The sequence below is a fragment of the Parastagonospora nodorum genome, assembly GCF_000146915.1.
Source record: "Parastagonospora nodorum SN15 chromosome Unknown scaffold_4, whole genome shotgun sequence".
Lineage (NCBI taxonomy): Eukaryota > Fungi > Ascomycota > Dothideomycetes > Pleosporales > Phaeosphaeriaceae > Parastagonospora > Parastagonospora nodorum.
Window position 1 is genome coordinate 1,313,423 of NW_001884552.1, and position 13,399 is coordinate 1,326,821.

The 13,399-nt window shown below is 52.4% G+C and overlaps 4 protein-coding genes across 4 annotated transcripts; 2 read left to right on the forward strand and 2 right to left on the reverse strand.

Annotated features, from left to right (window-relative positions):
- Nucleotides 1-38: 38 nt before the first annotated feature.
- Nucleotides 39-4,141, reverse strand: SNOG_03196 (hypothetical protein; the record flags this gene model as incomplete). Its single annotated transcript, XM_001793722.1, has 6 exons — nucleotides 39-371; nucleotides 421-2,278; nucleotides 2,328-2,656; nucleotides 3,087-3,670; nucleotides 3,721-3,964; nucleotides 4,016-4,141. 6 exons carry the CDS (start codon nucleotides 4,139-4,141, stop codon nucleotides 39-41), a joined length of 3,474 nt encoding a protein of 1,157 aa, XP_001793774.1.
- A 408-nt stretch (nucleotides 4,142-4,549) lies between these two features.
- Nucleotides 4,550-4,955, forward strand: SNOG_03197 (hypothetical protein; the record flags this gene model as incomplete). The annotated part of the gene is made up of 3 exons (XM_001793723.1): nucleotides 4,550-4,652; nucleotides 4,691-4,734; nucleotides 4,785-4,955. The coding sequence occupies 3 exons, from the start codon at nucleotides 4,550-4,552 to the stop codon at nucleotides 4,953-4,955; spliced, it is 318 nt and encodes a 105-aa protein (XP_001793775.1).
- A 333-nt stretch (nucleotides 4,956-5,288) lies between these two features.
- Nucleotides 5,289-11,832, forward strand: SNOG_03198 (hypothetical protein; the record flags this gene model as incomplete). Its single annotated transcript, XM_001793724.1, has 4 exons — nucleotides 5,289-6,856; nucleotides 6,917-10,896; nucleotides 10,978-11,347; nucleotides 11,397-11,832. The coding sequence occupies 4 exons, from the start codon at nucleotides 5,289-5,291 to the stop codon at nucleotides 11,830-11,832; spliced, it is 6,354 nt and encodes a 2,117-aa protein (XP_001793776.1).
- A 987-nt stretch (nucleotides 11,833-12,819) lies between these two features.
- On the reverse strand, nucleotides 12,820-13,321 carry SNOG_03199 (hypothetical protein; the record flags this gene model as incomplete). The annotated part of the gene is made up of 2 exons (XM_001793725.1): nucleotides 12,820-13,178; nucleotides 13,234-13,321. 2 exons carry the CDS (start codon nucleotides 13,319-13,321, stop codon nucleotides 12,820-12,822), a joined length of 447 nt encoding a protein of 148 aa, XP_001793777.1.
- Between the last annotated feature and the right edge of the window lie 78 nt (nucleotides 13,322-13,399).

Consider the following 13,399-nt stretch of genomic DNA (forward strand, 5'->3'; position numbering starts at 1 on the left):
CTTCACGCTTCTGCATGCCTGACATACCCCGGCGCGAACTATTGTCCATATGTTCCACGATTCGCTGCAATGGCCCGAGACATGACCCTTGCGAAGCGTCCAGGCACGTCCTGATCCTGCTTCGCTGTCTCAATGCCTGTCAGGATCTTTTTGATACCAACGCCAATCTCTTGGCTGTCAGTGCTTTCTTGAATCTCCCTGATAGCACGGTTGATGTCATCGAATGCACCGGACTCCTGCAGGATATGTGCGAGCTCCTGCTGGGTGTTGACGTTCGGTACCGCGATCTCGGCGTCGAAGCGGCTGAATAGGTCAAGTTGGGTCAGCACCGAGCGTTCGGTTGTGGTTGCGAAGATCAACAGGCGACGATCCTAGACGTATTAGTATTGTCTCCATGCGCCACAGCTCACTACTACATACCTTGGGAGGTTGCTTATCTAGTAGCACCTTTAGTGCAACCAGCACGCTGTTGCTAAAACGGGGTCCGATGGGTACCCAGTCAACGAGCATCTCAACATTGTCGATAACAATGACGCTAAGTGGACTCTTGTATGCGTCTCGGAAAGTCTTGTCGAGCTGCTGTACCTTTTGCATCTCGCTAAAGCCAACCATGTCTTCCGGTGAGATCAACTTGATGAATGGGAATCCCGAGTCGATAGCCATTCTCGCAGCTAGCGCAGTCTTGCCACTTCCGGGCGGGCCGTGTAGTGCAACGGAGAGGATTGGAGTCGAGTCGGGTTTTCTGACCTGGTTGATGTACAGTCGCCCCTCCTCGAGAATATCCTTGATGAACGGCGAGTAGTGGATAATGCCGCGCAAGATGCGCTTGCCAAGCTCCTCCTCGGCCACACCAAACAGTGGCTTCACTTCGTCGAGAGCGCTCAAGAAGTCCTGGCGGCTGACCTTCATGTTCTCCACGTCAGGGTCGATGGCGGCCATTGTACCGACCTTGATATGCCTGCTAAACGCAAAAGACGACGCTGCTTTTACTAGACCGTTCAGCTCGGCACCCGAGAAGTTCTTAGTCATTTTCGCAAGCTCATCAACATTGACATCCTTCTCAATGACATCGTTGTTGCGCATCTTCGTAGTGTGGATATTGAGAATCTGAGCTCGTCCCTTCTCATCCGGTAGAGAAATTTCCATATGGACTTCCAGTCGGCCCGCACGCAAGAGCGCCTCGTCAATCATGTCCATGCGGTTCGTCATTCCAATAAGCAAGATGTTGTTCAGTTGATCGACACCGTCTAGTTTCGAAAGCAACTGGTTGACAACACTGTCGCCAACACCAGTGCCGCCACCTGCACCAGAGCCTCTCTGCTTGCATACAGCATCCAGTTCATCGAAAATGATGATGTGGAGACCACTCTCGTCACCCTTCTCTTTGTACTCTTTCTCAGCATCTGCGAATAGCTTTCTGATATTTTCTTCTGATTGACCGACATATTTGTTGAGCACTTCAGGGCCGTTGATAACCTTTGGCTCGCGAGCGTTCAACATCTTACCAATCTGACGCGCAATCAGGGTTTTACCAGTACCCGGAGGACCGTATAGCAGAATACCGCGGACGTGCTGTATGCCAAGTTTCTCGACCAAGCCTGGAGGAAAGATGCGCGATGCGAAAGCTCTTCGGAAGATGGCACTGAACTCGTTATCCAAACCACCAATGCCCATGTCCTCGAACTTGAACCCTGGCTGGATGATAGAGTTGGCAGCCGGCCGCCTGTTCGATGATTTCAACTTGATGTCGGTACGGGCATCCTTGAAGAAGTCAATCACGGTATGTCTAGTGAGGATACCGCGAGCTCGGGGATCTGTCAGCGGCGGCGCAGAAGCGTCCTGGTTGTTCATCGATAGGTCCACCTGCGTTACAGTGCGGATCGACATCCTCAACGGTATGTTTTTGACGTCGAGCAGGAGCTGCTGACCGGGCGCAAGAATTTGGTTTTCAAAGTTCTTCTTGAACTGTGTTGCCAGCTCATCCTGGTCGTAAGGAGTCTCAGTCGTCTTCCTTGCCGCGAACCCAACTTCAACCTCTACTGCGCCCAAGTACGACTGTCCGCCGCTCTGGCTGAAGGCGTCGTATGGCTGTACCTGTACCATGTCCTGTGGACCAAGTGTGATACCCGCCCATGTTCGCTGTGCATCTGTGAGACCGATTTCACCAGGGTTGCACTCCGAGTTGGGTCGAGCTGAGAGGACGTAATTGCCGTTTACGAGGAGGTAAATGTCGGAGCCGTCCTGGCTTGGGGGAAAGTCTTGTGGGGAAACAGCGACACTGTAATTGTTAGCGAGGATAAGAGCTAGTTTTATATAGACACTCATACAGGTTGCCAAACGCATAGGCGTTGCCTCCGGGGCTTTTGATGGGCCTAAGCTGTCTCGCGGGTGCACCACCCGGTGCTGGCCCTCTTTGCGGCATGCGCTGTTGACCACCTTGCGGCGGGTAGCCTCCTTGCGGTTTGTCATCATAGCCGCCCATTCTTGTGTCGTGGGCTGGTGCGCGCTGGGGCGGCGGCTGCTGCTGCTGTGGTGGTCTTCCGTAACCATCGTTGCGCGGCGGAGGTCGTGGGGAGCTCCCGGGCAAGCCAGGAAGGCGGTCTCGGTTGAACATTTTTGGTGTTAGAATAGAGTACGAGGAGGAAAGACTGTGTGTGTGTGTATTAGAGAACAGGCCTAGGCCACGTATGCACCGTCGAAGGCAGCAGGAACCGGCTGCTGATCCAAGGCGAGCTGCCCCTCTAGGCAGTCAACGGCTGTGAGAGAAGTAAGTGGTGTCTTGTGATAACGAGAAGTCGAAGATATAGTATGACTGAGGAGTACTCCAGAAAGTTGCAGTGTGTGAAAGAGATTGCGGGTGTTGCTGTCTCAGAGACGTTTCCAGCTGTCGTGATGGTGAAGCTCGGGCGGAGCTTGGGCGGGCCGCGACATGGCACCCCGCCAAACATATGCACCTGCATTCAAACTTCACACAGTACCTCAAGCACTACAATCATTGCCATTAATACGGTGGCGACCATGTCCATTTCGATGAACTGTCTAGTTTCGTTACAGTTAATCAATCAATATCCTTTGCCGTGATGCACCTCCTCTCCGCCACCATACCACAACGTGCCCATGCGACAATGCAGGCCCGTCTCTTCACCGACATTGAATTCGCCGCCTTCGGGTATGGTTCCATCGTTATGCTCGGGCCAGAATTCTTTCTCAAGCCAACCGTTGATCTCCTCAATCTTGTCAACGAACGCCTTCATCTTCGAGGCACCATGCGTTCCATCCTCGTCAGCAAAGTCTTTGGCATCAATGAAGCGTCCGATTGTCAAGTGACTTGATGGCACCACATATCGAGAGTCGACCTGTACGTCTGAATCCCGCAGCAGTCCAAAGACATCCCGGCGAAGATGGTGGTACGTGTATCTGTCATCTTCCAATTTGCGGCCGGAATGCAGACCTTCGCCGGCAGCGGGCACAAAGCTTAGCGCAAGTGCTGATGCGTCGAAGCCAATGAGTGGCTTGATCAATCGGCTACGATGACTGTACGTATAGTCGTCGATGGCTGGTGCCTTATCCCGTATACTGTCGACCAAACTCTTGATCTCCGGAGAGGTTTTCGAGTGCGTGACTTCGAGCACGGTGATATGTAATTTGTCCCTCGGCATCAACCAGAGATCTGTTCAACATCAGCAATTCGTGGGGGGCGTATCATTCTGTTGGGCTCACTTGGTGCGACTGTTGACAGCTCCTGCTGGACACGCTCAATCAAGTCCTTGACTTTGGTGGTTGGCCTGCCCCAGAAAACAAGACAGTGCCTAGGGTCTGCATAGCCAGGCTCAAGGGTCGGATCGCTCAATCTCATCAAGATGGAGTCGATGCTTACACCAGGGAAGCTGCTGTCGAGCAGTTTGGCCTTTTGCTGAGCATTCCTCGCGGAGCGGTGCAGACTGTATTTCGTCTGTATCTGCGCCTACAACTCCCGTCAGTGTCGAAATGCTACAAACTTCGTGAGGTGACGGACTGCATCGTCGTCACATGCTGCTATCAAGGCATCATATGGGTTGCTGAAAGCTGAAGTCGCAATGCCGCTGAGATCTTCGAAAGTATTGTTTGTGTCGACTACTGGAGCAGGTTTATTTCCGGACATACTGCTTCTTGTTTGCAAGCCTGAACCTCTTGTGAAGAAGTTTTGACCGAATGCTTTTGGTACCTATGTACTTGTAGGCACTGCTAGCCTCTTGGTAAGGCTCAGGACTTATCTTACAGGAGTCTAGACGGTGTGGACGCGCCCTATTACTTCCCAAAACATTCGCTGCCCCACTTTCCCCAGGTGGGCAATCTATCCGCTTCGGCTGGACTTACCCTGCTTCCCGTCCCCGGCAAACTTCATCAACCACATGTGCTAGCGCGTGAGTCTCGCGAAGCAGCCTCGCGTCGCGTCTAACTTCAGAAAACGCACCATGCATTGTTACTTCTGATCACAGCACCGCCTTTGCCAGGGCGCGTCGGTCAAAGGTCAATTGATCACACCAGAAGGTCAATTGATTATACCACCATGGTGCGCGTAGGCAGCGGAAACGCGCATCGACTTCAGAAGAGCACGACTTTGATGGCGACACTATTGGCTGTCGTCCCTAGACAAGCCGTCGCGGTCCCAGGTGTCTAGTGTACGGCTCCCATTGCTTGAGACACAAAGTCAAGCCAACGTGCCACGCAGGCGCACTGCAAGCCGCATCAGGAGTACGTATTACATGTATTACCTTGATTGATCACTCAAGACGCTGACCTAGATACCGCTACACCTGCAGCTTCACACCCAACAGCAGCTTCCCCAGTACCGCCTTCTACAATTGACAATGTACCAGCCAGCTGCTGTTATTTCTGTCGAGGCCGCGGCGGAAACGCAGACCAAGAATGCGTCTTCGCTGGAGGAGACGATCCTAGATGCACCCGCTGCATAAGAGACAAGAAGAAGAGGTGTCGGCCAGCAACAGCTGAGGAGAATACGGGCCTTTGCCAGCCACGATGGCGAGCGCTGCCAAAATTCGGCGGAATCTCAAACTATGACAACGGACAGCGGCCGCCATTGCGACACATGTTGAGAGAAACAACACTTCAGCATATCTGCTGGAGGACCGCGACCGCAGGCGAATGGAGAGAGACCACCCACAGGCGTCGGCTGCAGTAGCAGTAGCGTCTGAAGCACCAACGCCTGGCTCCACGACCTAGCAGGAAGAGAAGAGAAAGTAGTGACCGAAGCTCATGACATTGCTGGCACATGTAAAGAGGCAGCGATGGCTATAGACGATCAGCACGGCCAGGTTGACGCTGCAACGAGCAGGCCAGAAAACGACGATACCGATGAAACCGTCATAGCCAACACAACTGAAGAAATAGCTATCGTCGGTCTGCACGTCCAACTTGATGCTGCAGACGTCGACTCGGTGATAGGGGACGACGGTGTCACATCTAACATTTCACTGTCATTCCCCGAACGCTCTCCAGTCAGAAGAGCTATGGTAACAGACGTAACCTCCGTCACTGAAGACGACGATGAAGATCAGATCCAGAGAGAAACCCGAGCGATGAATCTAGTTTTCGCGCAAGAGTTGCGTGACCGTGCTCGCTGCAGTCGACCAAGGGTATCTTATGTTGAGCCTATACCGGACATTTTCTCAGACCAAGAGATGGACACTGAGCTTGTCAATGAGGATGATGACTCTGATGTGTATGAGTCAAGCGCTTCCTCCCCAGAGAGTTTGCCAGATGAGGAGTTCGAGTTCGAAGACCTCCCGGCGGAACAGTCCTCTGCCACAGAAGAGGACGGCGCGACAGAGGACGATGAAGTCGTTAGCGTAACAGAGATCCAACCATCCAAGCCCAAAGCCAAGCCTCGCGCACAGAAGAAAGCATCAGGAGCGAGTGAGGGCAAGGGCATCGACTTCAGTCTTCCTCCAATCGACAGCGTGGAAGATGCTTTTGCCGACATGGCCGCTAAAGCCCTCGAGCTTGGTCTTGATAATGCCTTGAGGGAGCTAGAAGGACACCAGATCAAGGTCGCAACGATGTGCTCCGGCACCGAGTCCCCGCTGCTAGCGTTCGAACTGTTTTCAAAAGCTCTTGAGCAGTCTGGTCATTCATCCTTGCGGGTACATCAGAAATTTGCCGCCGAAATCGAGGTTTTCAAGCAGGCGTTCATCGAACGAAACCAGGCGCCTGAAATTATCTTTAGGGACGTACGAGAGTTCATCTCTGAGGATGCCACGACTGCGATCACTGCATACGGGGCAGAAGAGCACATTCCTTCCGGGCTTGACGTCCTAATTGCGGGCTTTGTCTGCAAAGATTTGTCGCGACTGAATACTCGGCAAAAAGGTCTCGAGGACAATGGTGAGTCGGGTGACACCTGGCGAGCTATCTATGCATACGCTAAACGCTTTCGTCCGAGTATTGTACTCCTCGAGAATGTCAAAGGTCTGTCCAAATTATGGGAAGGAGTTGTTTCCATGTGGGACAAGATTGGCTATGAAGCTGCATGGCTGATCCGCGACACCAAACGCTACCGCATCCCACAAACGAGAGAACGTATGTACATGATCGCCATCGAGAGGAGCCATTACGGCAAAGACGTTAAGAAAGCCGTGGCCCACTGGCAAGATTTGATGGACAACTTGCAACGTCAATGCAGTAGTCCGTATGAAGCGTGGCTCAAGAACATGCTTCATGAGTCGAGTGAGCATTGTGCGCTCGGTTCGGAGGTGGATTGGGCTTTATGCAAGCTGCGATACGACCACATTCGCTCAGACGAGCGCTTAGGCATCCTTCGACCTGTGACTAAGTGGAGTGAGAATGGGACTGTGAAGTACGTCACAACAAGAAGAACGACAGGGACTCTTGGCCTATGCTGACTCTATGATCCCAGACCACCCGATTTCGCTAACCGCGCTTGGTACAGCTCCCAATCATCGCGGGTCTACGATGCCATTGACGTTGCCTATCTACAAGCAGCACAAAAAGGCCACGATGCGATGTATAAGATGGCAGTCCTCGACGTAAGCCAGAACGTCGATCGATTCAAAAACAGCCTAGGAATACTTCCATGTATCACTCCAGGAGGATGCGACTTCGCTACCAATCGTCAAGAAGCCCTTAGTGGCAAGCAGCTCCTGCTGCTGCAAGGCATGCCTCTCAACAAGCTTCTATTCGGCACAGAGACGCAAAAAGAATGTCAGGACCTGGCAGGAAATGCCATGACTACGACTGTCATCGGAGCCTCAATCATATCTGCCATCATATGCGGCTGGCGAGCTTTCCGATTTGACAGCCCACGGAGCTCAGCTCCACACAAGACGAGCGCGTTACCACTAAAGGAACATATTCGCATCAGCTCGCCGAAGGTATATGAGCTTGGTGAGGATGACACCGACAAAATTGACCTCGGAACGCTTCGACACGAAGCCTGCTTGAGCGCCCGCTTATGTAACTGTGAAGGCGAGAAGAGCATCTGCAAGTATACGATCCGAGTGTGTTCTGGTTGCGGACACACAGCATGTGAGAAGTGCGCAGGTAACCCGAAACATTGCTACGATAACAACATTCTCCGAAGCAACCGCAAACAGACACCGAATGACTTTGTCCAAGAATGGAGACCCAAGCTAGCAACTCGGTTCACATTTGATTCTTTTCCTGATGTCCGCCAGCTTGCTTCCAAGGCATCAGAAAAAATCTTGAAACCTTTCTTGGATCACGTAATAGAAATTGACGTCAAATCACAGCAGTTCTGTTTCCGAGACATGCTGAGGCGGCACAATGGATGGTCAGTAATCTACGGCTCACATCACGCCACCCTAGAACTTTGCCTAGGCCACAAAGTAGAATGGTTTCTTTTTCTTAACTGTCCTTCTGAGATTGCGGGCAACGATCCACTGCGCAAACAGCTGCTAAACCCAATCGCGCGTGCTAAGGTCATCGATTCCCTGCTTGACGTTCAGTGGGAGTTCCGTCTACCATCTATCAAGAAGCACAGCCTGCAAGTCAACTCTTTGGGCTCCAGGTGCAGCTCATGGAGAAGCCGGCTAGGTTTGTTGGACTATAAGAGTGAGACCGTCCCTATGTCTTTGCAGGTTGCCAGCCAATCGAGAGACTGCAAAAACGTTATTGGGGAGTTCGAACTGCTGCCTGACTGCGGAACTGCTTCGAGCAGTCTCTACAAGCGCACCATCGGCCCTGACCTCTATCTTTTCCTCGACCCGACCCTTCTAGGAGGATCTGATACCGATGCATTCACCTTCAGCGAAGACTGCAGTCAAAAGTCGTATGGTGAAAGTCGCATTTCCGTGATAGACGTCGAGGCGACCTGGCGACCATGGCAAATTCATGACGAAGCCGTACACGATGTCGAAGCGACACTTCCTGCAATTTGGACCTCGGTGAGCATGAAGTTGCAGCCAGTCAACACTGCGTTCACGGTTAGTGTACCTGCAACTGCTGCTTCGTTGAGGCAAGTGGAGCACGATTGCTCACGTGCACTCACAGTTCTCGAAGCGCGGGTACCAGAACGCCTCCCTGACGTTAGTAAGCATTCTTGGGTTTTGGAACGCGTGAAGCGTCTCCCTACACTGTCAGCTTGGCAGCCTACTTCCCTGGGTTCATTGAGGAGTTGTGCTTGCGCCCCTGTCTATCCGCCCATACTGTGGCATATCAACGACAAAGGCATCGCTTCTCCTCAAGAAGCACGCAAAGCAGCTGCAGAGTTTGAACGTGCTGTCAAGACTCGCGCGCCCATCTTCTCCGTTAATTCAAGTTTTGAGAAAGGGATTACTCAGATCGTGATTGCGATCAATGCCGCTGCTTTGGTCCACCGGGCCAGAGGTCGATTACCACGCACCAGTTCGACCAACACCATGTGGCGTCTGTATACCGATCACGCTGAGCTTCCGAGCGAGCCGTTTCCAAAGTTTCGTCTGCTAAGCAACGCAAACGACCCGCCTTGCGCACTGTCTTCGTCCATTGCGTATTTGCGCAATGCTCAGCCTCGAGCTCTTTCGTGGATGGAGACCCAGGAGCTCGGCAAAGAGCTGACCATCACTGAAGTGGAAGAAGCTGTACATGCGAACCTTGGCTGGCGTGCTGAGGCAAGAGCAGAAGCAGTCCTTTCCGTTCGTGGCGGTGTACTTGCAGACCTTCCCTCTTTTGGCAAAACTGTCACTACCATTGCTCTAATACAGAGCGAATTCGAGGATTATGCACCAAAAGCCCTGCTGCAGCGGAACAAGACATTAAACGAAGGAACAGAGGCGTTCCTTGACACTGCCGGAACGTTGATTGCCTGCCCAGGTCACATTGCATTACAGTGGCGCACAGAACTAGAGAAATTTCTTGGAAAGGCCGAATACGAAAAGTACAGCGTGATTGTCGTGCAGACATTTGCTGAGCTTCAGAAACTGGACATTGATGACATTCGCCGCAGCAGAGTCGTCGTCGTGGCATGGAGCGTGTTCGCTGAAGAAGAGTATATATCTCATCTAGCACATTTCTCCGCTATGCCGGAACCTAATGTCACGGGCCGTCGTGCTTTCGACACATGGTTCGAGCAGGCCTCTCAGGATATCCCGCGTCAGTTGGCAGCATTCGAGAGCTCAAACTTCAGCGAGTTTAAGAAGTCTACGCAGGACCTGTTAGAGAAGCGGCTGCAGCATGAAGACTTCAAGGCGACTTTGCCGATCAAGATCCAGCATGGTAGCGCGTACCAGTCGGTCAACATCAAGTCAAAGTCGAACGGCAAGCGTAATGCCCCAAGCAAATTGAAACTATCGAAACCACCAAAGTCGACTCATCAAGTGCCATTGCTACACTTGTTCAGATTCAACCGCGTTGTGGTGGATGAGTACCACTACCTGAACGACGACAAGAAGATGGGTAACATCCTTGCTTCAGTCAGTGTCAAGCGAATAGCTGCTGTCAAGCGTTGGGTATTATCAGGTACACCAGCTTTGAAAAACTTCTCCGATGTGGACCAGATCGCCTCGTACCTTGGCATCCGGCTGGGTAGATACCACTTCGGAGATGGCATAGAGAGCTCATCATCTGACAAGATGCGGAGAGGTGACCAGACCCTCGTCGAAGAGTTTCTCTCACAAACCGAGACCATGTCAAGGCAGTGGCACAAGGCGAGACACGAGCGGGCACAAGAGTTCCTGGATATATTTGTGCGGCGGAACGAACCCTGTCTTGCTCACGTCGCCTGTATAGAAAGGATTACGCCTAGCGAGATCGATATTGGGCATCTGGCTGTATATCTCGAACTCCTGCAATACGTCGGGTCACACGGCATGGCCATAAAAAGGCTTAAAAATAAGACGCCCTCAGACAAAATCGAAAGGCTAAACGCCAGTCTCAACTACTCAGCCACAGCTGAAGATGCGCTCTTGAAATGCGCGCTCCTTTTCCGGACCTCGGAAGGCACTTCAGCACTAGCAGGCTTGACCACCTTGAGATCTTCCCAACGTAATAGCGTGCAATCCGAATTGAGAGCGCTGCTGGCTGGATTCGAAGACCTGAAGAAAAGCGACGAAATCTCCGATCTGTACGATCGCTTTAAGCAAGATATTACAGAGCACAACTGGCTGGGGGATGAGTATGCTAGCCGAGTTGCACGCAACATGCTTATCAAAGCTAAGAAAGCACCAAACAGCTCTGCATTCCCAGAGCTAAAGGGGTCGAAGACGGAACAGAAGTCGAAATTCGCAAAGAAGCTCTTATCGGATCTGCGGGAGACGGCTCGTGATCTCGCTCATCTCATCAGGTCAGAGAGATTCATCAAGGCAATAAACGACCTTATGGGCCCGTTGACCAAGAGGGAGAATGGGCAAGCCTTCACTTGCAGCCATCCAGACTGCGATGGTATGGCTAGACTGTCTCAGCTGCGTCTGATTACTCATTGTGGTCATACGGCTTGCGAGGGGTGCCTTTCAACGCGTACAGATGTCGACAAGTGTGTCGACCCCATGTGCAGCCTGTTTGTACAGGGTGTAAATCTGGTTAAGGTCACTGACCTTGGCTCGAGAACAGAGCCCGCTTCTGAGCGTTACTTTGGCCGAAAGATGGAAGACGTGATCAAGATCATATCGAGATTTCCAAGGGGCGACCAAGGAGTCATCTTCGCGCCTAATGACGAGACGGTTGAGATCCTCGAGGAAGTGCTCGACTCCCACGGCGTGGCTTACCACTCACTCCGAGGTTGCCGGGGCGCCACGTCTGCGAAGATCATTGAAGACTTCAAGACAAACGATGACCCGGACGACCAGAGCAAGGTGCTGATCTTGAACATGGGAAGCGAGTCCGCGGCTGGCGCGTAAGTCGACTGGTCGCCATGTTTGTTCATTCTACTAACGTCCTTCTAGCAACCTAGTCAACGCCAACCACCTCATCTTTGTCGCGCCTCTGCTCGCAAAGACGCAATACGAATACGACTCGGCCATGGCACAAGCAATCGCCCGACTGCGCAGGTACATGCAGACCAAGACTGTCCACATCTACCACGTCATCGCGCAACGTACCATTGACGTCGACATCCTCGAGCATCGCCACAAGCGGGTCGACGGCATCACTACGTCTGAGTCACCAATGAAAATGCCGAAAGCGCAAGCGAAGAAGGAGAAAACAAAGTTAGTCAAGAACAACAATGGTCAAATGGCCCTCATACCAGTTTCATGGCTTGCGGACGAGTCGAAGAGAAAGATGCTGGGTGTAGATGAAGCGCCCGAGAGTTTTGCGTCGCTCATCAATTTTTCGGACACGTTCCAGCACGACGAGGACTGGGCTTTGGATACGAAATGACTGAACCGATTTTGACATTTTCAATCAACACATTGGATATGTGTTTTGAAAAAAGAGTTTATGCGTTTCCTTTGTCGGGCCCTTCGATTTGATGGCCTTTTTGTTTTTAAATAGCATTATACCCCTTTTCTTTCTAGCAATTGAGTGTTTTCTTCTATCCAAAACCGACTTCAGGTCATGCTTCACCGGTCGCCTGTCAGCAATTCCCTGTCTCGACACACAATCTCATCTTCCTGCACAGCATTTGCGGCCCTAAAATCTCACTCCACTTGCCCGTTTGAGCAATATCTTCTGCAGTGCGCAAAGGCGCCATTCCCAAGGCATACGTCGCTCAAATGCGTGGAATAGAGATACGACATGAGCATTTGTGCGGACGTAGACGGTTTGGGATAATGCTCAAGTGCAGATTTTCATGACTTGTGGTGAAAGTTACCAGAAGGAGAAGGGTTTGCCCTGTGGGGGGTGGAGTGTTGTACAAGGCTGACACAGGAATTGCTGATGCAGGCACGAGAGCCTAAACGGGCAATTGTTAAATATGCTCGATATGCTTACACATTACACGAACGTGGGATGCAAGCTAGGTAGGAAGTAGACAGTGGACGGTGCAGTGTTCGATGGTCGAGAGAGAACATGCTTGGAAGGGAAGGCTAGATATTGGATTTGGCGATGCCTGCATTTGTTGTTGGTCATGCATAGTGAACGTGGTCGCCAAGTGGTACATGAATGCTATATTTGCACAATATTCATACACCTCGCGAAACTATGGTACGCCCACAGGTCTACACTTATATAAACCTCGCGGGATGGCTCTTCTTCAGTACGAGTGGGTGCCTGTGTACACTGGGCATCAGCCCCAGGCCAATCGCTCTCCGTATAGCCTTTGCAATCTTCCTCTGGTTCTTCGGCCGCAGCCCCGTGTCCCTGGAGTGCTTTATCCGTCCCGTCTCGGTCATATATTCTGACATCATCGTGAAGTTCTGCAGCCTGTCAGTCATGCGGCAGTCCCTCGAGCCTTCCGCAACCCACCTTGTACTCGGACACAGGGTTGATACCCAGCACATCGAAAGCGTCACTCTGGGGCTTCTTGCGTCCCGTCTTCCACTTCTTCTGCTCAGCGCCCGACAGATCGGACGGCGAGTAGACATCGCCCGTCTGCCAGCTGCGGTGTACTTGGCGCTGGAACTGGGCCCGCCGCTCCGACTCGACCATCTCGCGGGACTGTGTTGGGCGGTCGAGGCCAGCTTCGCGGGCAAGGCGCGTCGCGAGAGAGCCCGGAGCGCCGGTCCGGGCGGTCGGTGGAGGACTGGCTGCGTTGCTGGCTTTGAGGAGTTCGACGAGAGAATCATCTGTAGTAAGTTCAGTATGGGATGCGGAGGTGGTGCGGAGGCATTGGAGGCGCACTCTGTTTCTGCGCGCCCGACGAGAAGTGCCGCAGGCATCTTTGCGAAGAGGCGACTGCAGGTCTGAAGGGTAATCGTGTTAATAGCATTGTGGCGGCCGTGAGTGTAGGGTTGTCGCGCTGGAGTCGTCGTTGCGAGATTCCTACGCTCCGGGGAAATTCCGCGAG